This window comes from Momordica charantia, assembly GCF_013281855.1.
Source record: "Momordica charantia cultivar OHB3-1 chromosome 2 unlocalized genomic scaffold, Mcharantia_2.0 BLBB01000002.1, whole genome shotgun sequence".
In the NCBI taxonomy this organism is placed as follows: Eukaryota; Viridiplantae; Streptophyta; class Magnoliopsida; order Cucurbitales; family Cucurbitaceae; genus Momordica; species Momordica charantia.
The window spans coordinates 1,396,941-1,423,759 of NW_028275160.1; the positions used below are offsets into that span (position 1 = coordinate 1,396,941).

The following is a 26,819-nucleotide window of genomic DNA, read 5'->3' on the forward strand; positions in this document are numbered from 1 at the left end:
TTTTTTTACTGCGTTTACAATATTTATTAAGCATGCACCTTGCACAACATATATAATAAATTTATGATTTCTCGAATAGGTGCGTAACATATATAATAAATTTATGATTTATCTTAACATAAATTAAATGAATTTTATTCAGGTTTGTACGGAATAAAATTGTTGACATTAATATAATTAGTTATATGTCTTTATAACTGAATTTATACATGTAGGTTTTTCGAAAAAAAAAAAAGAATTTATACATGTCGGTATTTGTAACATTTATTACTATGGTTGATGTCATGACAGCATGAACTTTTAGAAATAAATACCAAAATATAAATTTTTTGTTCGTAAAGTAAGAAAACTACCAGAGATTAAGAACCATAACAAAAATGAAAATTGTGATGACTTGACTTTTTTTTTTTTTTTTTTTGGAGAAAGATATATATCTTAAAAAAAGAGGGAGAATAGTTCAATATATATATATATATATATATTTTTTTTTTTTTAGTACAGAAAAATAGTTCAATATTTGATAGTTGGAAACACGTATTTTGCCGTTAGTGTCAGCTGTGAAAAATACCCAAAAGAGAGACAGAGAGGAAAGAAAATAAGGAAAAAAAAAAAAAGAAAAAGAAAGGGACAGTTCTAAGGAAGGGAAGGGGAAGCGGGAAACGCTCTGAACCTTTGCGTTGGAAGGTATATCGAGAGACTCTGTCAATGGCTTCTTCCTACAATTCCTCTCTATCAATCCTGAACCCTGTGTGTTTGGATCAGTATTCCAACCTGTATTCTCCCCATTTTCCACCATTTTTCTTCCTTCTTTTTCTCTTTCTTTCCCACTCTCTATACATGGATTTTTCTCTCTCCCTCAATTTTGGTTCTGCCCCAATTTCCCATTCGATCTTGTCTCCTTCGATCCTCCATTCCTAGCCCCACCGCCACCATTCCTCCACATCCTCCTCCGCCATGGGAAATTGCTGCTCTCGTGAAAATCCCGACGAGGCTCCCAACAGCGCGAAGGACGAATCCAACGCCGATAGGTCCAAGGATGATGGCGGTAACACCAATCACGGCAACTCCACTAATCCATCCACTAATCCCGCTCCTTCCGCTTCCCCGGCCACTTCCACCAAGCCCTCAAAGGCCACTCAGATCGGAACTGTTCTAGGCCGCCCCATGGAAGATGTCCGCACCGTTTACTCTATTGGGAAGGAGCTGGGAAGGGGACAATTTGGGGTCACCCATTTGTGCACTCACAAGGCTACCGGCGAACAGTTGGCCTGCAAAACCATCGCGAAGAGGAAGCTAGTAAATAAGGAGGATATTGAGGATGTGAGACGGGAGGTCCAGATTATGCACCATTTAACAGGGCAGCCCAACATTGTGGAGCTTAAAGGGGCTTATGAAGATAAGCATTCTGTTCATTTAGTGATGGAATTGTGCGCTGGAGGAGAGTTGTTTGATCGCATCATAGCAAAGGGGCATTACACAGAGCGAGCCGCGGCCTCGCTGCTTAGGACAATTGTGCAGATTGTGCATACTTGCCATTCCATGGGGGTTATCCACAGAGATCTCAAGCCTGAAAACTTCCTGTTGCTCAGTAAGGACGAGGATTCTCCGCTCAAGGCTACCGATTTCGGGTTATCCGTGTTCTATAAACAAGGTTTGTCTAAGAACTTGACTGTTTCTGTTACACGCTCTGCAATGGCTGGCTGATGATCTCGGTTTTTTCTTGTTTTGGGGTCTGAATGTTGTTGTTATTTAACAGGGGAAGTATTTAAGGATATTGTTGGAAGTGCATATTATATTGCGCCAGAAGTCTTGAAGAGGAGATATGGACCTGAAGTTGACATTTGGAGCGTTGGAGTCATGCTATACATTCTTCTGTGTGGTGTTCCACCTTTCTGGGCAGGTAATTCAATAATTCTACTCATATCTCTGCTTGGTTTTTGTTTTTTGATCATTTGATGCGAGATAAGTGGATGGATGGCAGAATCCGAACATGGAATATTCAATGCAATCTTACGGGGTCACATTGATTTTACGAGCGACCCATGGCCTTCGATATCACCTGCAGCAAAGGATCTTGTTAGGAAGATGTTGAATTCAGACCCCAAGCAGAGATTGTCAGCCTTCCAAGTCCTAAGTAAGTTCATTCCTGGACTTTTGTTATCTATTCTAAGGGATTGAGTTGAAATAGGATAAGAAAAAACAGCTGTAGGACTGTTGCACCTATGAAGGAAAATCAGGAAGAGAAAAGGCAGCTCTATGGCCACCCAAAAATGACTTTCACTAAATCATTTTCTTTTTCTGTCAGATCATCCATGGATTAAGGAGGATGGAGAAGCACCTGATACACCACTTGACAATGCGGTGCTCAACAGGCTCAAACAGTTCCGCGCAATGAACAAATTCAAGAAAGTTGCTCTTCGGGTAAGCTATAAACGAATCCGCCTAATGTCAAACTAAACCCCCACCACCCTATAAGAAAAGAAGAGATGACAAAACAAAACTTCGACAAATATTAATACTGTGCCAAATGGGCAGGTGATTGCGGGCTGTTTATCAGAGGAAGAGATCATGGGGCTGAAACAAATGTTCAAGAGCATGGATACTGACAACAGCGGGACGATAACGCTCGAAGAGCTAAAGCAAGGACTCGCAAAGCAAGGCACAAAGCTCTCTGAATATGAAGTTAAACAATTAATGGAAGCCGTAAGTCCTTATCTGTCTGACCTCTCTCAATCCAACATGACATTCTTTCTTGAATCTGGAAATTACTTGTTGGTTTCTACAGGCTGATGCTGATGGCAACGGAACCATAGACTATGATGAGTTCATCACAGCAACAATGCACCTGAACAGAATGGATCGAGAAGAGCATCTTTACACGGCCTTCCAGTATTTCGACAAAGATAACAGCGGGTAATGAAATTACATTCCAAGTCAACTTTTGCTAAAGTTTTCACTCTGAAATGGAAAAGGAATTTCACTGACGATTGAACTTCTAATTCTATCTATGTTATGCATTCAGATATATCACTACGGAAGAGTTAGAGCAAGCTCTTAGAGAATATGGGATGCACGACGGAAGAGACATCAAGGAGATCCTTTCTGAAGTGGATGCAGACAATGTAAGTTTCTAAAATCGACTTCCTCGTATCGCTGCAATGGGGACACCGGAAACTAACGAAATATAACATGTTTTTGAATCTCTACAGGATGGCCGCATAAACTATGATGAATTTGTGGCTATGATGCGAAAAGGAAATCCAGAAGCGAATCCCAAAAAGCGTCGTGATGTCTTCGTTTAATTTCGGTTGTTGGGAGTGCACTGGAAGAGATGACAAGAACTACCACCTGAGTGTTTTGTTCTTCAGTGGAGAAACTAATATGAGGGTGAAATTTACAGGTGCTCGTTGTACATTATTTATGTAAAGAGAATGGGAGGGGTTGAAGCAAAGAGTGTTTGTCTCGAGCATGCATATATTTACAGTGTGAATGGTGGTTGCTTTCAAAGATAGAAAATCGCCAGAGAAAACAAAACAAAAGATAAAGAAAGGCCAATTTTACTCTAATTCTTAGGATTTAATGGGTGATTTTCTGATGTTTTTGGCTGTTCTTGTCCACTATTAGACAGAATAATTATTGTTCTTATGGTTGACTGACTGACTAGAAGCATGAATTTGTCTAAAATGAATGTCTATTGTATTTTGGAAAAACAAACAGAAAGCTAATAGTTATGAACCCAATTTGTGTACAACATAAATATAAGGTATCTAAAGGTTGTTTGGTTTAAACCCCTCTCAAGAATGGGCTGTATGTGGAAAATATGTATTGGATAATTGTATTATGTTTTATATGCCTTTGTTCACAATAATATCTAATGGTTGTCTAATGATTTATTAATTGATTGATTAATATATAGTTTTTACAACTAACACAAATACGTCACTTATTAAAGATTTTGAGATTTACCAATTTAATGATAACTCGACAATTCATAGATTCATATCTCATCTCGCTTGTTTACCGATGAGATTCTGGTGGGTGCCATGCTTGAGAAAAGGCAGAAATGGAAGTTGGAAAAGGGGTGATTATTAACCTTGAGAAATAGAATGAGAGATATAATTACAAATTCCATCCATATAATTTTTACCCATTCTGCAAATTACACTTATATTTAAAGAAATGGTTTCAAAAACCCTCATAAATTGTGAGAATTTGCAAATGATATATATTTTATCAAATAGTTCATCGCAATTGGTACAAATGTCATGCAAAAATAGACGTATAGCAATTCTATTAAAGTTAAACCTGATCAATTTAAAAAGTAGAAAAGGCATTGTCCATGAAATCGTAATATAACAACAAAGATGAAAGGGAGAACTTTAAGCCGAACAGGAAGATGCCTTCTTTCTTTCTCAAAGACGCTTCTTTTGTTCTCTTTCCAAATGCTCCACAGGAATTCCTAATGGCACAAATGAAAAGTACTTCCGTACTTAGTTTCCTCAAAACTTTGAAAGTCTTCCACAAGGATATTGTGAGAATGTGAAGTGGTATAACCAAATTAACATAGAAGATATTGTCCCACAAAACATCAACGTAACTACACAAGTGAAAGATATCCTCATCTTCACTCTCATTTCAATACATGATATACCTAATGCAGGGCAGAAAATTAAGGAGATCTTTCACACAGCATGCCTTCAAGATAAAATATTGAACCTTAAAAAACAAATTTGTGATACTCGATGCTACATGAAGTGCAAGGGCTTCTCTTGCACTTTTCAGATGGCACGGCGCAATAGAAAGTCCAAGCCAAAGAGAGGCAAAGCACACAAAGAGTACAAACAAAATAAATTACAATAAAAAGTATTGCAAATCTACCTTTAAGCATCGCAAATTGTAAACTTTCTATCATTTAGAGTTTCCATAAAAACAATCAGAGGAGAAAAAGAAACGATAAATTTGATTTGCCGGTTAATAAAAGAAAGGGGAAAATGGCTGGAACTTTGAACCTCCCTGAGATGTACTAAGGCACATAATCATGACAAAAACTAAGGGCACCTCGCACCTCTTTTAATGCTAAGAAGAACAGATGCATTCTTTCTAACCCATAGGTCGGTATCTGATTTGCAACAACTTCCTCTATCTAACTGTCTCAACAAATACCTTTTGAGTAACCCAAATAGATCCTAGACAAATTTCTACAAAGACATTGTCATAATAGTTGTCCAAACTTTCAATGTCTCATGCAACACATTCACTTCTTCCTAGCACACTCACGTGCATAAACACTGGTCTACCATTTATCAGCCTTTCAAAGAAAAGATGATAATCATCCTTCCATAAATAGACTGATATGTTAAATGCTTAAAGTGCCAGGCCTGACTAGTAAGATGCCTGAAGGTTGCACAGCTCATCAAAATGGCAGAAATCCAATTTGTACCATCATTTCTATTAGAGCCATCATACCAAGCTTAGTTGTGCCTAGTTAACAACGTTGAGGTGAAATTATACTTAGCATTCTTTAGTATGTCAACACATTAAATAACTTGCACATTACTACCAAGGTTAACAGCTTAAGACGTGAGGACCATCAGGAATACTTCTTCCACTCGCAGTGGGTGATTTTACAGGCTAACCGATCCCAATTATATAAAATAAATGTAACCCAGGTGAGAAAATCCTGATAGGCGTTAAGGATTGCTTACAATTTGATTATGATTTACGTAACTTCCAACAAAGTTAATTGTCCAAACATAAACATGCCATGATAAGAGCATATAGAGACTATAAGAAAAGTACCGCCAATTTAAGAACAGATAGTAATCGTCGCCCACTCATGGCCAACAATTAAGTCAATTAGTACAGCTATGAAACCCTAGAGCTAGAGTGAGCTTCAAATTACACACAATTCGACCCAATTCCAGGATTGCTTGTGGAAATCCCAAGTAAAAGAAATTTCGTAAGACACCTTTTACTTATCTTTCGTGGAAACACCGTATTTCTCCTGCATCCTGGCGATTTCATCCTCTTTCTTCTTCTGGTCGAACTTTTTGCTCATCTTGGCCTGCTGGTAGTACAACACGATCAGATACCGATTCGCAACGTTGAAACCGGAGAGGTGATCCACCGCCGTCTTAGCATCGTAGATATCCTCGTAGACAACGAACGCTGTACCTCTAGTATCCTTGTTCGTCCCAATCCGAATCTGCCGAATCGCGCCGTACTTGCCGAAAATATCGTACATCTCCTCGCTGGTTATGTTAAACGGCAAATTTCGGACATACAAAACTCTGTTGACCTCCGGCGGCAGCCTCGTGTTTCCCTTGCGGGGAAGGCTGAACGTGGCCATGGAGGTTTCTTACGAGGCTGTTTGGGAGAAACGGAAGTGCGAGAAAATTCGAAAAGCCAGAAACTGTGCTATTTCATTTCAATTCCTCGTTCGCCTTGTGTGTGTGTGTGTGTGTGTATTTAACTTTGAAAGTCAATTATATGGCCCAGGCCCAGCGATTGAAGGACTCAATTCCATTAAAAATGGGCCTACGCGAGTTTAGCCCATACCATTTTGGGCTTGGACAGCTTGGGGAACCAGTGGGCTGGTTCCGACCGGCCCATTCGGCAAGTTGCCTGTCCGGGCTGTTCTCTTCTTGGGCTGGGCCATATTTTTTAAAATAATTTATTAAATGAAAATTTACTCAAATATTTTTTAATATTACTCCACGACATTTCCTTGGTTCAAATTTGAAGTTTTTCCAATGTTTCAACTATTACCTTAATCGAAATTCGGTTTTTTTTAAAAAAAAAAAACCTTATTTGAAATATTGAAACTTTTGAAATTTAAAACAATGGTGTCGTCAATATAAAGAATAAAGATAAAATTTGACAAATTGTCTCATAAATATTAGTGAAAGTCAAATAAGAGGAAACATGAAAAATGCCTACCTGAGACTAACGAGTTTGATGATGAGATAACATGATCACTCAACTAATTATACCGATCAATAGGTCTTAGGTTTGAATCTCCATCCCAAATATCGATATATAACGATTATAACGATTATGTTATAAATGACCAACGGATGACAGATCTTTAACCTCACCCAACTAACTAGTTTTGCCGACAATTTTATAATACACCCAACGATTGTTGAGTGACAAATGTGGTTTTAGTGGCGATTTTGGATAAGTCTCGATATTTTGGCACAAGAAACGGTTTCTATTTCTCTCTCTCTCTCTCTCTCTCATACTAAATAAAGAAGAAAAGATCTGTCATCAGTTGGAAAACAAGAGTCGGTTTGGAAGGTGTCCTATTTTGAAGCTGTTTGTATTTAGAACAAAGATATATATAAGAGATGGAAAATTATGCATTGAAAATTTCAAGGAATTTTTTATTTTCCTTCTCTGTGGCTGATCTTCCGCCTCGCCCTCTCCTATTCAGGCCCCAATGGATGCTCGGAAGGAGGTGACATTTTCCAAATTCCAACTTCTTCATTATGTAGTTTTCATCATCTTCTCCGGCAAAAAAACAAAAAAAATTCCAGGAATGTACTTTCCTTCTTCATTATGCCATTAATTTATTTAATGATTTTTTATTATTTTTTCTAACTTCGACGAGAATTCAAATTTTAGACCGGTTGAGTTATGCTTTGACTATTTGATGGTGTTATCTTATGATTTATTATGCCAAATCGTCCCACTTCGAAATCCAAATCATAATTATTGAAGGGCTAAATTTTAATTTGGCCCTTAAACTGTAAATTAATTTAAAGTGGGTCTCAATCAAAATTCTCTCATTTCCATCTTAAACTATATATTTGGAGCAGTGTCGAGCTAACCACGTGATAATAATATTTTTATACCCAAAAAAAAAATTATATATATATATATGGGACCATTGTGACTCATATATTTAATAAATTCATGTTTGTGTGACTTAAAAGTTTGAAAAGTGGATGTGTATTTAGATTGGGTGGAGAAATGAATTACAAAAACTCAAGTCTGTGTAGCATGTGTATGTTTGCAGGTTTGTGATTCATAAAAATGGATAAATGTGGAATGGTAGCAGTAAAAAATGTAAATTCATATATAATCGGTAGAATTATTAAACCCATAATATAAGGTAAATAAATGTACATATTAATTGTAAGTTCAACTTTATAACCCTGCAGAATACAAACTCAACCTGTGAAATAAATGAATTCTTGTTTTTGTCTTCTTATTTCTAGATCCCGTTCCTGCAAATTAATTATAAAAAAAAAAGAAAAAGAAAAAAGAAACCTCACAAATCGTCCAAAGAAAATAAATAATGAATCTATTTGAATGCAACTAAAGATTGTTACTTCAAGAGTTTTACTCACTGGGATTGTCATAACATGACTCTCCCATCTCGATACATGATGATCGCCATATAGATTTAGTTTTTTTTTCTTATATCTAACTGTATGAAACTACTAGTCATATTGAATAATTTCTCGATAGCTTAACATGTTGGTGCATATACAGAACGGGTGGAGATCAGTTCCAGAATTTGGGGGGTGGGATCACAATGCCCCAGGAGCAAGCAATTATTCTGTGGTGTTTACTCAAGCTCGTGCCAACAGGAAACAGCAGAAGACTGACTTAACTGAGTTCAAAAGAAGCAGCCTAGGGAACGAAAGGGAGTTAATGGCGGCTGCAGGTCATCAACAAAAACATCGCCACCAACACCGCCACCGCCATGAACATCAAAACCAACACCGCCGCCATCACCACCACCAACATCATCATCAAGCAGCAGCAGATGACTCTATTGCAGTAAGTACTTTCATCAGCATTACTTTAGTCTCAGAATCAGATCTCCAACTGCCTAATCAAAATCTCTAACTAAACAAATCAAATCCAAATTGAACCAAAAAAAAAGAGAGAGAGAGAGATGTTTGAATACAGTAGCTAAAGAAAGCTTGTGTAGAACATAGTACCTGTTGGATTCTGAGGCTGAGGAATACCTGAACAAATCAACTTTGAAGTAATAAGATTAGAAACTGATTTATCTATCCATGATGGTGACAGCTTCGTTTATAACCTTGTATGCAATTACTTTTTCCAAGTTTAGCCACAGCTAGAATTTTGAAGTAATACAATTGTCTAAAATTTAAGACTATGATTACTGACTGTTGTCTTCTTACATCATACAATGAACACAAGGATATTTCATAACTGTAATAGAATTTATAACAGCAGGGTATCCACGATCATTTCAATGTGAATTCTATACTTACCTAAAAACTCATCGTAATAAAAATCTTACAATACAGAATAAGAAACTGTGAGTGATTCCATCATAGTTTTTGAAAATTGCATTTATATAAATATCGTACATTAAATACTTGCTCTTTTATTTCTCTCTTATCCAGCCGAAGAAGAAGAAGATTCTGACCTACATCAATTGTTGTATCAGGCCTTGATATGCATCAAAAAACCAAGCCGCTCCTCGAATTCTTAGTCATTTCATGCTGTTGATCTGAATACATTTTTACTGGCATGTAAATGAATAGATGAGACATTTTCATCATATGGATACTAAATTGCTTCAATTTCCCCCTCCCTGCTTCTTGTTTAGGTTTTTTTTTTTTTAGCATATAAATCATGTAACCTTTCAATTTGTTTCTTATTTCTTGGAGAAAAGGAAAAAACAGATAAATAAACTGTACTATAACATAAGATTCTATCCAGTATCTTAAAAAGGTAAGTCGCTCTAGATTTACATGCTGGGTACAGGCCATGCAATCTCAGTTATTCTGTCCATGTCAACTTTCAGATCATCTATTCATCCCGTTTTCACAAACTAAAATATAGTCGATGGTTGAAAGTTACGCTGTGAACTGAAAACGTTTCACCGGAGCACGGATCGAGGACAGGTATTGAGCATCTGCCCTGCCTAGTCCTTCAAACAGATAATTAAAAGCTGGCATCTCTATGTACTTTCCAGCACCTGGAACAACTTTTAGTTCATCATTTTCCCAGACAATTCTTCCTCCGGAAATTGTCACTTCGACCTTTCCCTGAGAAAAAAGTACACGTTTTTATAACCTAAACTGATCACTGCGTTCAGAAAGTTGTGTAAATATGAGCGTGATGGCATGAAGAGGTCGAATAGTTCAAATGCACATGCATATATGCGGACAAGATAAGGCTCACGACAAGTTGTGTAGACCAAAAATGATCTATTGGACAACATTTGCAGTAATCCATGATAAAAAGTTTGATCACAATTCCTAAATTGTCAGTCTATTTAAAATTTAAAAATGTGCACGTGTAATGTTGAGAATATGACCAATGTACATGTATCTTGGTTTTTTTTTTCCTTAGAAAAAAAACATCCGGGTCAAGTAGTTTTCATACAAAGGAAAATTCACATACGAACAGAATGGTAGGTATTCACACAACATTCAGTAGCAAGTATACTTTATTGAAATTCGAGTACAAAGCCTCACTGACAGTTCAATAGGTATGCTCTCTCCCACTCTTTCCTTAGAGCTCCTCCCTTCTCTCCTTTACAAGTCTCTTTATTTGTCACTTCTGACTAACAAAGTATCTGCCCAAAGAATGCTACTAACTGACAAATAATTCCGGTCCAAAGGTTACTCAATGGGTATTCCAACAAATTTCTTTAGGTTATTGGGCCAAAAACACCTAAAGTGAAAAAGGTAAAACCTTTCCACTGTAACAATCTAGTGAAATGGCATCCAGTAATAAATGGGAAAATCAAGAGCACAATCGTCAATAGAAAGCATAGAGACAATAGCAACCAACGGTAATTAGAAATTTCACATGAGTTAGTCATATCAAACTTATGATTTATGAATAAGCTGTTCATAAAGATGTTGAAATGGTCTTGGCCCTTAAGCCTAATATAAACTTAATCACCATGCTATCCATGTTCACCTCAAACTTATAGCACAAAGTAGACATAAAGCAAAGCATAAACCACATAATTCTATTGTCATGAAAAACTGCATTATGGCGTACAGGTTACCTTCCCTCTCTTCCCGTCGTAGACATTTGTGTCAGATCTAGAGTGATGAGACTTTGCAGATATTTCAAAACTTGCATTTGGATTGAGTATAATTATGTCTGCATCAGACCCAGCAAGGATCGCTCCTTTCTTTGGATATATATTGAAAATCCTAGCACTGAATAAACAGTAGACGATGAAAATCATTGCATTATGTAGGCAGCAAAATTTATTTGGTTGTAAAACTTCGAGTGTATTTGACTTTTCAGAGTAATGCTTTAAGTCAAGCACCTTGTCTATAAGCCTTCTAAATAAAACGCTAATTAAGTACTTCAAAGTATTTTTAGATATTATTAAAAGTTCCTTTTCGCCATGTAGCTTAATACTATGAAACTCTTACAATAATAATGCACAAGAAGTTCCTGCAGAGATCAAAAAACAGTGGCAAGACCACATACCATTCAGTGCTTGTAATCCGAACATAATCACTGACAGATATTTGGCCAGACTCCTGAAAGTTAGAGATTTATGGAATGAGATTCTTAACAAAATTCAAACTTAAGTGTCCATTCTGAAAGAATAAAACAAATGCACGGACAACTTACCACCACTGTATTCCATACCAAATGCATTCTTTCCTCAATGCCTGAAGATTCCAAGTTGTCAGATACAGAAAGGAAATAGAGTATCATAATTGAATTGGATAAGCATAAGGTCCAAGTCCCCAATATTTTATATTTCATTGTTGATACAGACCAATATGTAATATCTATAGCAATTACCATTGACGCCATTGGGAATTTTTCGGAAGTCATCAATCCCCATGGCCTTCTGTGTAGAATTAAAGCTACAGTGATCAGTTCCCACAAGCTGCAAATTATAAGAAGCACAATAATCAGTAAACTTCATCCAAACATGCCAATTTAAGAACATTGCGATAATCCACCTGCCTGTTGAGGTTACAATACTAAAGTAGTTTTGGAAATATAATTTTTTATCCCCCCACCTTCCACACACAAAAAATAATAATAATAATAATAATAAATAAATACTAAAGGGTCTAGCTATCAATGGTAGCCTTCTGAAATTTGCATGATAACACTATGAAAGTTGTTTTATCAGAGCATTTTCAGTGACAGGTATCATGCTCCATCTTCTTAGTTACAATTTAATTACCTGCAGAACTCCTGTTGAAAGGGCTGCCTGAAGGGCCTTATCATGCCCCAATGGTCTAATAGGAGGACTCATGACATACCTGATGCATGAGATATGATCGTAATGTATTAGACTGGTTTACTTGAAAGAAACGAGATAGTGATAAGAATGAGGTTATATAAGAAATGCTAGAATTTTATAGTAGTTACTTTGCCGCAGTGACGAAGTCAGGATCCCAAAGCCCAGAATCATCGAGAACTAAACCAGACACAACTGGCTCTCCAATAACCCTCTGCCCTGCAATTTAAAAGTAAAGTTATCTGTTCACTCAATTAGAGTATCACATAGCAGAGAAGGGTCATAACAATTCGTGAGGAAAAATAGAGGAGCCAGTGACAGATGACAGCCAAAATTTTATAGATTATTAAGCACTGACCTTTTTACCATGTCAGAAGACAAGTTGAACAATTTGGTCGCATGAATTGCATTTGAGTCACATAAACAGGGGGGAGAAGGACATTTTTAAAATGATTTTAGAGCCTGAAAAGACATCAAACCCAACCACACGAAGTTTTCGTAAGAAATGAAAATTTAATAGGAGATTTTTTTTTAATGAAAAATCAAACTTTCCTTGAGATAAATGGTAGAGAAAAAGCCTACAAAAAAGCCTATACAAAAGACCAAAACCTGAGTTTACAAAAAAAGGCACTGGTTGAAAAGAATCAGAGATAAATGCTGGTGACAAAACTTCTTAAAAATAGATACCAAAAAAAAGGCGTTAAATCTAGCAAAGACCACATCTCCGCTGAGGACACTCAACATTTAAAAACTTAGACACTTCAAAAGTAGTTAATCCTTTAACTTAATTAAAGAAAGAATCTTTGAAGATGTTAATAGACCTCCTAAAATAGAAGATTTTTTAGACCATCATTAAATGTCAAATTTTTCATAGGATCTACACAGTTGTAGACTAGTATTTTGAATAAACAAATAATTTTTTAATCATTGAAAAACAAAGTACGATATGACGATTCATTAACACATGTTGGATAAATGTACCATAAAACAGATTTTAAAATATAGAACATGGTACCTGCTTTCCGAGCTTTGGCTATTTCTTCCATTGCATCAATGCTCATAACATGAACCACATATAGAGGAGTGTTCACAAAACCAGCCAGACGTATTGCTCGGGAAGTTGCCTCTCCTTCTAACTGCATTCATTTCAAGCATACATAGAGAAAGAGAGTGGCAGTTGAATTGACTAGAATAGTCAAACGAGTACCCATATTCAGCCAGACAAATAATCAGTAAAAGAATGTACATGGAAGAGTAAATTCATGCAGAAGTTTCATCAATCCAAAATAAGAATTTCATCTTATAATAAAGCAGCAGATATCAATGATGGGAAAGTGGGACAAATACATTAAAATAAAAACGTGATCTTTGAATTACCACAGCAGGCCGTGAGAGAGCATGTCCCTCTGGACCAGTTATACCAAGTTCAATCATTCTCTCCTGTCCTTCGTATACAGCATCACCATTTTCAGCATGTACCATGGCCAAGGCACCAAGAGATTTGCACTTCTTGAATCCTTGTAACAAGAGTTCATCACTGATCATTAAAGCTCCCTTGTATGCTAGGAAGAACTTAAAAGAGTTTATCCCTGCAGGTCAGAATACGAGAAGGTTGTATGTTGATGAGAAAACCTTTTATGATATTTGTGAGGTGAAGGCAATTTGATCTATAGTTAATTGGATTGAAGTGAAAAACAATTGCTAACCTTTCTCCTTCACCATGATTTCCATTTCCTGTGAAACGACTTCATCCCATTTTGTGATTGCCATATGAAAACCATAATCCATGCAAGACTTCTTTGCCTTTTTCCTGTACGATTCGAACCCTGCTGATAGACTTCCATTCACTGGTATAACAAAGTCAATGTGCATGGTCGTTCCACCAGCTAATGCTGCAGCCTGACCACTGAAGAAGTCATCAACCGTCTCAGAACCCATAAACTCAAAAGCAAGATGTGTGTGCGGATCAATTCCTCCTGCCAAATCACACTTAGATGAATAAATCACATAATTTGCTGATTCTGACATAAAAAGTGAACTGGAAAACTGAAAGTAGATTGGTTCAAATACTCCGAATGGAATAAGACATCCGACTTATGCATGTAGCGAAAGAACTTACAAGCAATCACAGGAAAATAGAGAAGGAGATATCCAGGGGAAGATTCAAGAGTTCCTCTCACTCTCCTAGAATCCTTGAGACTAAGCCAAAAAGTGCCTCTATACGTACATAAACTACATCATACAACATACTAGCAACTCAGACTCTTCCCCACCCCTCCATTTGTTATTTTAGTTCAACTGAAGCCCCACAAAAAAAGGGCATCAAGGATGCAATGGAGTAGGGTGGCCAGAGAAGATTCAATTGTTTATACATATTAAAATTAATGCCCATGCTTTTAGAACATATATTAGTAACATAAAATCAGGAAGCCGGCAACGTGTGTAATTTTTAACCTGGCATGACATATTTTCCAGTGGCATCTAGGACCGCAACATCATCCCCGACCTATTATTGGCAATAGAACGAGTTAATTGTGGATATGTGAAATTCAACAGCACAAATAATATGTTAAACTATAAATGATGACGTAAGCAATAAAATGTTGAGCATGATAGAACTGTAGAATAGTAGGCTTTACTATACAGATAATCAAGTTTTAGAAAATAATAATGACAAAGGGCAAGTCAATAGTACTGATCGAAGCACGAAGAAGAACGAAATTCTTTTGTTGGAAACACCGTCGAATATTAAGAACGACACAGTTTCGCCATTAATATGCACGGCACCCGTTCATAATAGATCGCCGTAATAATAGATCGCCGTTCATAACCAATGAAATGAACTCACCGTACTGTAAAGAAAGCATACCTTGATATTAGGCTTCACAGCAATAATAATTCCATCCTCTACATAAACATCGGCAACCTCCTGCTGATGAGCATTCACTACAGTCCCGCCCTTTATCAGTAGCTTCGACGATGATCCAGTACCACAGGTTGACTTATCAAATCCAATCCCAGCGTTACAGAACTGAAAAATGATGAAGAAAATGGAACATGAGAACAAAAATTTTGCCTCTAGAAATTAAAATCGCAAATCCAATCGACTTCTGGAAAGAGCTATAGAGTCTTGAGTAAAATATTTGGCCTTGTAACTCGAAGAACTCCGTTTTTCTCTTCGCCGATGAATCTAATATCTCATATTTCTTCATTTTCTCCGCTACCGATCAGAATTCAACCGTAAAAGGGATGTCAAATCGATGGTTTGGAGTACCTGATCGGATTCTGATAACGAACGTGTTGAAGACAGGACAACAATTAGAAAGAAGAACCAAGTTCGCTGGCAGATCGGCTCCATGAATTTCAAAGCTCGAGCACCGAATAAAGCATAATCGAACTCTGGCAGCCAATTGGAGTGAGTTAGTACTTCCTGATGAGAGCCACAGACTCTTCCCGGGAGTATCCAATTCTAAAATTTAGATCACGCTTGACTAAAAGAAAGTCCACGTCAGCTTCAAGTTATTTTCTAAAATTTGTTTTCCCCACGCTCTATTATTAATTATTTTCTTTTTTCCCGAATTTCATCAAACTGTATATATGCTAAAATCTTATTAGGTTATTATAAATTTAATCCGTCATCTCTAGGTTAACGATAAATGTCATTTGTTTAATCTCTAATTCTCTACATATATTTTTAATACAACAAATGATGGTAGAAATTGAATCTTTCATCTCTAGAAAATAATAAAATCTTTAATCATAGAGTTAGACTCAAAATCATATAATACATATTGGGGTGATTATAGTGATACGTGTCACTTTTAAATTTAAAAAGAGATAGACTTAATATTTCAGTTAAATAAAATATACAAAATTATCAATATATTTTTTAATACGTGAATGGATAGACTCGAATCTCAAACTTCATAACTTACTTTCAACGATAATTCTATAAAATAAAGTATTATGTGGGCTAATAGAATTTTATGCATTAATCGGCTGTTTTCCCTTATTAACTGATGCATGTTTAAATTGGTAATTAATAGAAAATTACACAATAAATATCTATGATGATTTTTTAGAATAAAAGTTTGTATCGACGAAAATTTGTCTGGTAAACTTTTAAGTTTTAACTGACGTTTAAAATGTCAAATATTGTCGTATATAATTTTTTTTATCATGTACTTGTATAGTACTATCAAAGTTATGGTTGTGAAAATCATGAGGCGTGTTGACTATGTTACCTTACCCCTATTCGTTATTGCTACTTAACCTAACACCCTAGATCAAAGATTTGAGAACAACCTTCACTATTCGCACTAGACAAATGTATAACTTGGCAGACAACGTTCAAATTCAACTATAAAAAATAAGTAAACATACTCATTATGATCCTTAAAATTGATGGACTTATATCCATTCACATATTATTTGATAATTGTCCTTACAAAATATATTTTTTTCTTTTCGATTTGCATCATTCACAAAAATACAAATTTTTAAAGTATGGAGATCATAATAGGAATATGATATGTTGTAATTTTTATATCCTTAAAGATTCAATATTGAACGAATTGATATTTATATTACATAGTAAAAATTCTATAAAATATATCGTTAAAAAATAAAAATAATATTAATAACAATAATTTTCTGGAAGATAATAATAATATGAATTTTAAACTAATTTTAAAACGATGAAACATTTATTTTGCAATTTAAGTGTTATTTTTGTAAATTTCATGAGTTTTTTTAATTTCCTAAAAATTTGTATAGATATTTTTATAAAATTGAGACATACGTTTTAATCTGGATGGAGATTACCGCTTAGCTTTGACAATGCGAGTGGAGATTTAGAACTTTGTGTAAAAGTTCTACCATGATAGGATAGGAATTTAGACATTTTTTCCCTTTATTTTATCTCTTGTCTCCCTATATTTTTCTCCTTGGGTTATTTCATTTTTTATTTTTTATTTTTGAGAAAATCCTTGGGTTATTTCATATACCTTCGGTTCAGCACAGAAAATAGAAACCAGTCCACCGCCGGCGCTCCCCCATTCCACCCGTCATTCTCAAATCTTAAGCCGAGTGGTGTTTCTGCATTTGCTCTCCACTGTTCTTCAATATTGTTATCTACCTCATTCGTTTGCTGATCTTTCGGGCGCAATATTGTCTGTGAAAACGGCAAGTGCTTTAGCAGGTAGGTTTTGATGGAGTCGCTGTTAGGATTTGAAGAAGTGCCGGTAGAGAACGAAGAAGAGCAGTCGTCGACGTACAGCCGCAAATTGGTACCCTGGTCGACTTGGAGCGAATGGCTTTTCGTTAGTCAATCAATATTCTCCGACTCACCAGACTCCGTCGCCGCTGCTCTTAGAAGAGTAAGCTTACTTTCTTTGAATAGTTGCTCCACCTCTTTCATGGGATTCGAATTGCAGGTTTTATTCATTGGCTTGCGTTTTATGAATTTGAATTTTAGGTATCAACATGGAGAAGCAGAGGATGTCTTCCAGTTGTCGTCGAAGTTACAGCAGCGATAATCGAAATCCAACAAAAGGATCCCTACTTCATGTATGCTTAAATTCTCACTTGTTACCAACTTCTTTCGTCGTAATACTTCTTACTCGAGCTATTTTCTGTAGTTCCTTACCGTCGGTTTTGTCAGCTTTCGAATCGTGTAAACAAAAAGATAATGAAAGTGGAAGCGCATTTGTTTTTTGAGAATGGAAAATACGAACGACAGTCAAACTTCAAAAGAATTAATTACTATTAAATGGTTATTTTATAGATGGCAAACGATGAAGTTGTGTATTGATTTTTTCATTCTCTTGCTTCTGTCATTAATACAATGCTGCTATGTGTTCTAGTACAAATGTTTTTGTATCTTAGGTTATTGGGTGTTTTTATGTCTGGAAATCACTCATAGTGTTCATTAGTTTATTTGATTCATTAATTTCAGAAAGAACCAATCCCTGGATGCTTCGGTTGATGGTAAAGAGGACCAATTAAACAATGTTTCACTTTCAGAGGAAGCACTAGCCATGTTATATTGCATGGCCATCATGAGGTAATTTTTTCTTTTATATGAAAGTACGTGATAATATCTTGATATTTTCTTCATGACCTTCTAAGTCTGATCAATAAGGTTATCATATGGTGAAGCCTAAATTATTAACAAAGTAGTCCAACTGTTCTTTTTAAAACAAATGTTGAAGTCTAATCTTATTGGTGTAAAGTTCTCACTTCCTTGACGTCAATGCCAATGGTCATTAATATGACTCAATTTTACAGGGAAATTTACAATTTCATGGTCTTAAACTAATTACATGAGATCCAGGAAAACAGTGTTAATTATAATGTTGGAACGCGTATTCTACGCTAACCTCTCTGCATTAACTGGACAAGCCTGTGGTGAGATGTTCCATCCTATCGTGGAGATACTCATTCCATACACTTCACTTTTTGACTGATAAAAGAAAGTTGAGATAGAGCTAGCTGTTTTGTGAAACTTTATATTGAGTTTTTGGAGGCTTTTCTGTTTCACTGTTTTAACAAGATTGCAGAATGAAAATACACTTTTATTCTGAAGGATTAATGTATTCTTGACCTTGAAGGCTTGTAAATGGCGTTGTTGAGAAGACACGGAAGAAAACAGAGGTTTCAATTGCTGTAGCAGCTGATGCTATTGGTTTGCCTCGTGTACTGATTGATATTCGTCATGGTGAGTAACGCCAACATTTATTTTATACGCTATCATTTATTTATTTCAGTTTTATGAACCCCTTTCTGTAGTCCTCAAGTTTTATCATCCTCCTGTATATGCTGCACGTGAGATTCCTTTTCTATCTTTATTTTAAATTTTTTTGGAGCTTACTTACTTGACCAATTTAATGTGGCATAACCGCTTGCCAATATATATATATATACATATATATATATATTTTTTTTTTTTTTTATAATTTTTTTGCAATATCATTCATTTTTAATGGCCGGTTATCTACCTTGACTGTAATATTTTTTCATTTTTCTCTTGGCAACGACTATAGAGGGCTCCCATCGTGATCTTCCAGCTCTTCAGGTGGTTCGCTGTGCCTCAACCAAGGTAATGACCATGAACTATTATTGTTCCACCATTTGGTGGTTTTAACTTGGCATCATTCAATGTGTAATATTAAATCATTTACAATTTTTCAAATTTGCCTGCTATAGTATTGGCCTATTTCGTTTGTGGCAGTTTGTATTTGAATATATCTGTTCTCAGTAGAAGTATTTTAAATGCAAGAAGGTTAACTGAGATGGGAAGTAAACTGAAATTTTCTTGGTGCTTGGCGATTTCAGGCACTTCGTTGGTTGAGATCTTATTATTGGGAACCTCAGGAGAAAGCTATTCCATTTCAAGGTGATATAAGTACTACCATTAGAAAGGAAATCAAATCCAGGCTTCGTGATTTGGCTTTTAATTTAAAAGTGAAGCAAAATCCTTCACTTGGATCTGCCATGGTCAAGCCAAAACGTACGTGCTTAATCTCTCCCTTTATTATGGTCATATTTTATAATTCCTTAAGGTTATTATTATTATTTTTTAATGCGGCTTATAAATGGTTTTGATTCTCTGCTTCATCTAAATTGTGGGAGACTTGAGTTTCTTCTGAAATGGAAGATCTTGAGATGAGTGAGATTATTTAAAGAATGCTAGATCAATATTATGATGCATTCATTCAACATCATTGACAAGACGGGGACATTTCATGGAATTTTTCAGTCATGATTGATAAAATGTTGTTTTTGATTATCTATTTTTCAGAGTAAGTTTATTTACTAATAATTTTCTTTTTTCTTTTTGAAAAGAATTAAGTTTTCATTGAATAAGTGAAATCTTACAGGTTTAATCAAACAGAACTAAAGAAGTCGAACAAAAAACCTCACCCTCCAAAGAACCCCCCAATCATGAAATTTAGTTATACCAAATTTCTGAATGAGCACTATCGAAATGCAGGCCAACCAACAATCCACCCATTAAAAATAATACAACCCCACCTTTGAAAAATCAAAGCGTATTTTCTAATTAAAAATCTAACTCAGAGAAGCTGCCCAACGTAATTTGATTCCTGAAGAGATTGCTAAAGTAATTGGAAAGAGCACACCAGGAGGAAGCTTGATATTTGATAGGATCCCATCTTTCTTGCCTTTGAAAACACTCTGATTCATTCCAAACCATAAATCCCAAACAAAGCTTTGACCATGTTGACCATTACGCTCTTGCTTTCCTTTTCAACTCGTGTCCACAAAGAAGAATGAAAACATAATTGATGCATATCCTCTCCTGCCGCCGAACAGAGCATACAACACGTTGGACTCAATGCCAAAAGAGTATCTCTGTATTTTGATCACCTATTACAATCTTTAGTGGTACCTTACTGATAGTGATAGGTCATCTATGGTTTCTCTATCTGATTTTTTCTTAACCTCAATATCTCCGTACGAATGCATCAAAACTCTACTACAGTCTTTTCCTTGCTGTTGATGCTAATCTCAAAGCCAAGATTTATGCAAGTGTTTTTTTGTATTGTTCAGTTTTGTTCTGAAGCAGTTAAGCTCTTTATTTAAAATTCATTAATTGTTACAATTATCTTTAGATTACCTAAGAAAATTAAATACTAATGAATGAACTTACCTTTTCAGGTTTGAAGACAAAAACTGGCAAGACACTGAAGGTTCTTGTTCAGTTATATTCTTCTTTCTCTTCAGAATTTGTATCTGTACTGCTGGAATTATTGCTAAAGGCAATGAGGTCATCTGACTTGATGTGTTCCGAGAATTCCCAAAAATCCAGAAGCACAGTATTGGATGGTTGGAAGCTTGTGATTGCCAAGATCTCAAATAAGGAACCAGAATTGCTTTTAGAACTGCTTGAGGCAGTTCTAGAGAAGATTGAGACTCGAGAAGGCCTGGAGTATGGTATGACAAAATATCAACTTAGACTTTACATCCTTGCTCTGTTTTATTTTCTGAGCCTTATAATGAGGCATATTCTTAGCTAGTAACCATTTTAACGTTACCTCTAGGAGTTAGCTTTTGGATAATTTATAGAACCACACGTATGCATGCCTAATATATTTTCATCGGGAACTATTTATTTCCCTTCTGTTGGCGATTGATTTTATACTCCTCAGTCCTATTTGCATTGATTTTTTATTAAAGAGAAGGCTGGGATGCTTAAAAAATTTGTATCAACTTCTCGCGCTCTTTTAGCCTCTACATGCTTCTCTCTCCCTCTCTGAATGGTCCTCTCTACTTATGAACATGCTTTTCTCATTGGTTCTCTCTGGTTCTTTCAGAAAGTCAGTACTTCATGTCCTCAGACCACAGAATGGAGAGCTGTCAAGTTTCACAACTTTCCTCTTTGTTTGCATGGCTTGTTGACAAACTTAAGGGGTTGAAACTTAAACGCAAAGGAGAAGTTTTTTATGGAAAACACATTCCGAAAGGTATTTTAATGGAGGTACTCCGTAAATGCCTTCTGGCATCAGCGCCTGGTAACAAGCGGCTTATGGACTCGGCCACTGATCTTGCACAGTTAATGGGTGCCGCTTCTCTGGTGAAGAAACTGAACAAACTATCTATTCTGAATCTACCAAATTTACCAAATTCACATGTTCCCGAAGGAGAAAGTCCCACCCAAACAACTTCAGACAACAGTTTCAACCAAGTGGAGGGATCTTTCCACGAAGCAAGTCAGAAACTGGAGGCGATCAAACTCCACAAAAGAAAGAACTTGACGAATCCAGTAGATGGTAATGTAGGAAGTTCCAGCAGATGGACTATAGTAAGTTCCTGGACCCCTTGTCCAATTGGTATGTTGCCTCGTTCGATCGGTTCTTCCGGTCGGCTTCCTGTTCTTGACCTCAATCCGGAGAGCGAAAACACTTCGGAAGAGCCGAGAAGCAAAGAGAACTGTGAACTCAGCAACTATAGCCACAAGAGGGAAGCCAGTTCTGATATTCAGCAACTTGATAGCTGTAGTGTCAAGAAGCTGAAGGAGACAAATGAAAATTTTCAAGCTGAGACAGAAGATGTTGAGTCAGCTAAAGGCGTGAAAGGGCGCTTGTTGATAGGTGGGATATGGAAAAAAGTTGGGGAGGAGGAATTATCCGCCATTCAGGCTGCTGTGAGGATATTATTATAAATTCTTTCAGTTGCTGAGATTTTTTCTGTCAAAACAAAATCATAGCCTCAGAAATCCGAGTTCCAAAATTACTTGGATAAAATTTTGTCCACGATATGTACACATTCAGTAGGCAAAAAAGTGGTTTAGGTGATACGCTCATGTGAAAGCTCGTAGGATTTTTTTTAATTATTTAGCTTATTATTAAAAACATGTGGGAGTGAAAATTGACTTTCCGACTTCATAGACTATGATATTCCTTGAATTATATTGGCTCGACTATGTTTTAACCAGTCGAGTTAGGTTGTCAAGTTGAGTTATGTACCCACAAAGTTATTTACTTGTTTCAAGTTTAATTATTCCGATCGATATTATACTTATTTGGGATGCTGGGAGCTCTATCAAACTTGCGGCCCAAACAGAGTCCAGTAAGGCATAAATTGGGCCAGGCCCAATTTTCTGGTCCATTACCTTGTCTCCATGAACGTCATTTAGCATCTTTTTTTTTTAGAAAAAAGAAAACACTAGAATTACGTTACAAGCTATTTTGAAGACCATAGATTATAAATCTTTAGATAAGTAAAAAGGGAGAGTAGCTTTTACTCATTTTATACTTTCCCTTTTATCTTTTCATGTAAATAATAACAAAAATTAGATCAATCTAAATTCGACACGATTAGCTCTTTTTAACTCATACTCACTAGTAGTAGTTATGTAGTTATGGTATAAAGGAGAAAGTTTTAGATAACAAACATGGATTTGTGGGCCAAAATCTCGACAATTATTGATGTGATTGGTGTACAATCTAAGATTCAGATCACTCTTTAACTTTTAATCTCCACTTTATACCCTTAAAAAAATGGGAAAGTTGGAAGAAACTTTCTTAGGTTGCAATAATTGAGAGTTGAAATGAAAGTTAGTATCCCAAAAATCAAATGAAAGATGGGGGGAAAAAGTTGATGGCAATGATAGAATGTGATGCTTAAACTTTAGGAGACAAATGCATCGGAAGGGAAGTGAATGCGTGTGTGATCATCACAAACTAACCCAAACAAAATCTGCCAACTCCCCTCTTCACAGCATCATCCATTATATATCAACTTCTCTCTCCTCTCTCTCTCCTCTCTCTCTCTCTCCCTCTCCAATATTCTATGCCTTTTTTTAAAAAGAAAAAATCCTCCATAATCCATGGAGAGAAATAAAAAGGGAAAAAAAAGGAAAAGAAAAACAATTTACACTAAAAATAAGTTCGCAATTATAGTTGAGAAAAATACTTGAAAATAGTGATTTTTCATTTTTTTATTTGGTATTTTTATTCTTTAAATATTTGTGTGAAACTATTACGTCAAAATGATTATTTTTTTTAAGTCAAAGGATAATCTTAAAAGAGAGGAGAGAAATGACATATACACGTTTGAATGGAATAAAATTCTATTTTAAATAAGCCACAAAAATAATAAGTCTACTCATGACAAAAAAGCCCACGAGCCTTAATAGTTATTCGAGGAGTTGGACTCTGAAGATCTGTCACTTGAAATAAGCAATACGCTAATCAAGACTTATGAATTGAAAGAAATGACAATCAAAACTATGAAAGTACATCGACACTGTAATGCCATATTCGACGCCTTGACATTATGCCGAAGCCGACTAGCCTGGTTGGTTCGTCCAGTTTATTTTCAAATCTCATTGACAATCCAAAAGAATGCTCGAAGAAATTATCTCTAAAATCCAATAGTTAAAAAAATAAGAAGACCAAAATTTCAGAGAGGGAAAAGACTCATAATCAAGCTACGTTACAAAAATCCTATTTTTTGCTAAAGTTGGATCTGAGTTAAGCATTGTGTGCGACTGATACCATACTATTGTATATTTTCAAAATTATATTTACAGTTAATTTAGATTTCAAAAATCAAATGGCTATATATTATTAAATAGCAATATACAATTGTAGAAGGGTCCAAGCTCCCATTTGTCCAGAAAAGGTACAAATTAGCATCATCCACCTGTCAACATGTACTCACATTTAAATTTTAACCCTGCAGTGAGACCACCATTGAACAAGACATATATAAAAATAAAAATATATATTACTACAATATAAATTTTGAAATTAATAATCAAATTAAGATGTCAGATAAATGACATATATATATGTCTTTAAGCTGTGAATTCAATTTTTCACCTTTATCTCCACCCGTACTAATAAAAATAATAATCAAATTAAGGTGGGCCCCACCCACCACTGTGCCCTTCCTGCTGCTTCGTCAAATTATGGTGGGTTAGTTGGGCCTTCTTTTTTTCCTCTTTTTATTTTCAAATAAAAAATTGGAGAGAGAGAATCTTTCAAAAAAAAAAAAGGAAACGTGGATATATATCTATTATATATATAAGAGCTTACTTTTTTCACCACTAAGCCAACCCAGCCTCCATCATTAAGAAAACATACCAAAAACTCTCTGCCCTCCCTTTTAAATAACATCGAGATTATACTTAGTTGCTCTTCGATCACCAAAATTATATTTTTTGATAATTTAAAGAGGAATGTATAAAAGAAGAGGGAGGAGAATCCTTTTTCCTACCAAAATAAATATCTATTATTCATAATATTTTTAATTGTTCGGAGAACTAGGAGTCTTTTATTAGTTATACCCATATGTTTTATATCTAAACTTGTGTACTAATTTCTTTTAATTTGAATTTATTTTAACTATATATTAGAGAAAAATTTCCCTTTCGAGTTTTATGAACCAGTCCTTTTCTTTTGGCTAAATATATTTGTTAGTGCCTAATATTTGACTTTTTTTTAATCCTATTGCTTACAAATTTTCGATTTAGTCTATTGTGTTTTAATATTTTCAATTTAACCTCACTTGTAAATGTTAAAATTGATTATTGATAAACTTACATGGTATAATATTCAAGACACACATAATTTAAGAGAATAAAGAATGTCATCAAACTTCAAATGAGAATTAAATTTAAAATTTCTTCCAATTTCTTCTCTTAATGAACTTTTTTCTGCTAAATTATTTCCACCAATTTACTAAGTATGGTGCTATGTAAGTTTAATGATGATTCAATTTTAACATTCAGCAACGATAATAAATTAAATTGAAAAATCTTAAAACATAAAAGACTAAATTTAGACTTCTAAAACAATATAAATTAAATTGAAAGAACCCCAAAGAGTGGGGAGTAACATATATATTTACTCAATTCCTTTTTATTAAACGTGTTTGAAAATTAAATGTAATGTTTAAAATGTGGGAGGGACTCCATATGAGAAAAAGCGTGGCTCATGGGAGGCCACCAAACCCATGGTCGGTTATCTTAATGGACGGTTTGTTTCGTGGGAATCTAAGGTTACTGTGAGATGCACATCTGGATTCCCACGTTTGTTTTGCGATAATGTAAGATATTTGGGTATCTCGGGATGCCCGAATATCCTAGGATTCCCTTACGGAAGGTATTCGAGTTGATTTGGATGCCCATTTTGAAACATGGGTTTCCATGATTCCCATATCGAGGGCATCCTATATTGACATTTTTGTCCCTTCATTATTTTTTCATATATTTTCTTTTATCAAATTTCTTTAATTTTATTTGTAATTTTATAATTTAAATAAATTAATGTACTATTGACTAATAAGCAACTAAGTATATTTATGTATTATACGTTCAATTAAATTATATAATATCTCCATTTACTTTTAATATTTGGAATGACTTATTATTAATAATATCTATATCTTAAATACATAATTTTAAAACGAACATTTTTTTAACGATCAAACCTATCTTTGATATTCTTCTTCTTAAAAGAATATAATTTGATAATATAATAAATAAATTTCACCAAATATAACATTAATTATATAATTGTATTTTTTTAAATATTAAAGTTGAAAATGAAATTTATATTCAATATTAATTACTTTTAGAAAAAGTTTTATATTAATACGAATTCTACTCACATACAAAAATTAATACATATACGCAATTAATAAAAAAACCTAAAATATTAAATTAATTTTAAGAAAATCTAAATCTAAATGTAAATTATATTATATTAATGTATAAATTATATAAATATTCATAGGGCATTTTTGGAACATTATATAAATTTAGAACATTCCCATCAATAAATCCTGTATAACAAACGTGACTATCCAAGTATTCCCGAATATCATTATATATTTTTCTACGAAACAAACATGGCCATCTAAAGATGCTAGACATCTGAAATTCCAGGCATCTACATTCCCAAAAAGCAAACTACCCCTAAAAATGCCTATACTTCTTTAGTTGGTGTTTTAGGGTTAGGGTTTTGGATTAAATTTGAAGAAGAGTTCAAAGTTCCCTTTTGATAATTTGTTGATTTTAATATATTTATTGATCTATTTTAATCTTAGACGTTCAAAAGTTTGGGTT

At 35.0% G+C, this 26,819-nt stretch overlaps 5 protein-coding genes across 6 annotated transcripts; 3 read left to right on the forward strand and 2 right to left on the reverse strand.

The window, feature by feature from the left end:
- The first annotated feature begins 549 nt into the window (after window positions 1–549).
- Window positions 550–3,657, forward strand: LOC111020598 (calcium-dependent protein kinase 2). Its single transcript, XM_022297302.2, has 8 exons — window positions 550–1,651; window positions 1,757–1,900; window positions 1,982–2,134; window positions 2,306–2,421; window positions 2,536–2,703; window positions 2,786–2,913; window positions 3,023–3,122; window positions 3,210–3,657. The coding sequence occupies exons 1-8, from the start codon at window positions 955–957 to the stop codon at window positions 3,300–3,302; spliced, it is 1,599 nt and encodes a 532-aa protein (XP_022152994.1). The 5' UTR covers window positions 550–954; the 3' UTR covers window positions 3,303–3,657.
- Window positions 3,658–4,202: 545 nt separating this feature from the next.
- Window positions 4,203–6,452, reverse strand: LOC111020599 (RNA-binding (RRM/RBD/RNP motifs) family protein). The gene is made up of 2 exons (XM_022297303.2): window positions 5,969–6,452; window positions 4,203–4,459 (listed from the first exon to the last, which is right to left on the reverse strand). The coding sequence occupies exon 1, from the start codon at window positions 6,347–6,349 to the stop codon at window positions 5,972–5,974; it is 378 nt and encodes a 125-aa protein (XP_022152995.1). The 5' UTR covers window positions 6,350–6,452; the 3' UTR covers window positions 4,203–4,459; window positions 5,969–5,971.
- Window positions 6,453–8,291: 1,839 nt separating this feature from the next.
- Window positions 8,292–15,687, reverse strand: PYD2 (pyrimidine 2). Of its 2 annotated transcripts, XM_022297301.2 has the most exons (14): window positions 15,498–15,687; window positions 15,093–15,254; window positions 14,678–14,729; window positions 13,930–14,199; window positions 13,601–13,812; window positions 13,239–13,359; window positions 12,355–12,442; window positions 12,167–12,245; window positions 11,773–11,860; window positions 11,596–11,636; window positions 11,449–11,501; window positions 11,012–11,168; window positions 9,850–10,037; window positions 8,292–9,496 (listed from the first exon to the last, which is right to left on the reverse strand). In XM_022297301.2, the coding sequence occupies exons 1-14, from the start codon at window positions 15,579–15,581 to the stop codon at window positions 9,484–9,486; spliced, it is 1,608 nt and encodes a 535-aa protein (XP_022152993.1). In that variant the 5' UTR covers window positions 15,582–15,687; the 3' UTR covers window positions 8,292–9,483. The 2 variants fall into 2 exon arrangements, with proteins under 2 accessions (XP_022152993.1, XP_087976850.1); XM_088120724.1 differs by having other exon boundaries at window positions 8,292–10,037.
- LOC111020600 (RPM1-interacting protein 4 (RIN4) family protein) lies at window positions 8,482–9,608 on the forward strand. Its single transcript, XM_088120897.1, has 2 exons — window positions 8,482–8,790; window positions 9,390–9,608. The coding sequence occupies exons 1-2, from the start codon at window positions 8,482–8,484 to the stop codon at window positions 9,438–9,440; spliced, it is 360 nt and encodes a 119-aa protein (XP_087977023.1). The 3' UTR covers window positions 9,441–9,608.
- A 1,510-nt stretch (window positions 15,688–17,197) lies between the features above and the next one.
- On the forward strand, window positions 17,198–22,696 carry LOC111020670 (las1-like family protein). Its single transcript, XM_022297392.1, has 8 exons — window positions 17,198–17,601; window positions 17,700–17,791; window positions 18,180–18,287; window positions 18,835–18,941; window positions 19,267–19,322; window positions 19,559–19,733; window positions 20,903–21,178; window positions 21,559–22,696. The coding sequence occupies exons 1-8, from the start codon at window positions 17,434–17,436 to the stop codon at window positions 22,404–22,406; spliced, it is 1,830 nt and encodes a 609-aa protein (XP_022153084.1). The 5' UTR covers window positions 17,198–17,433; the 3' UTR covers window positions 22,407–22,696.
- Window positions 22,697–26,819: the final 4,123 nt, after the last annotated feature.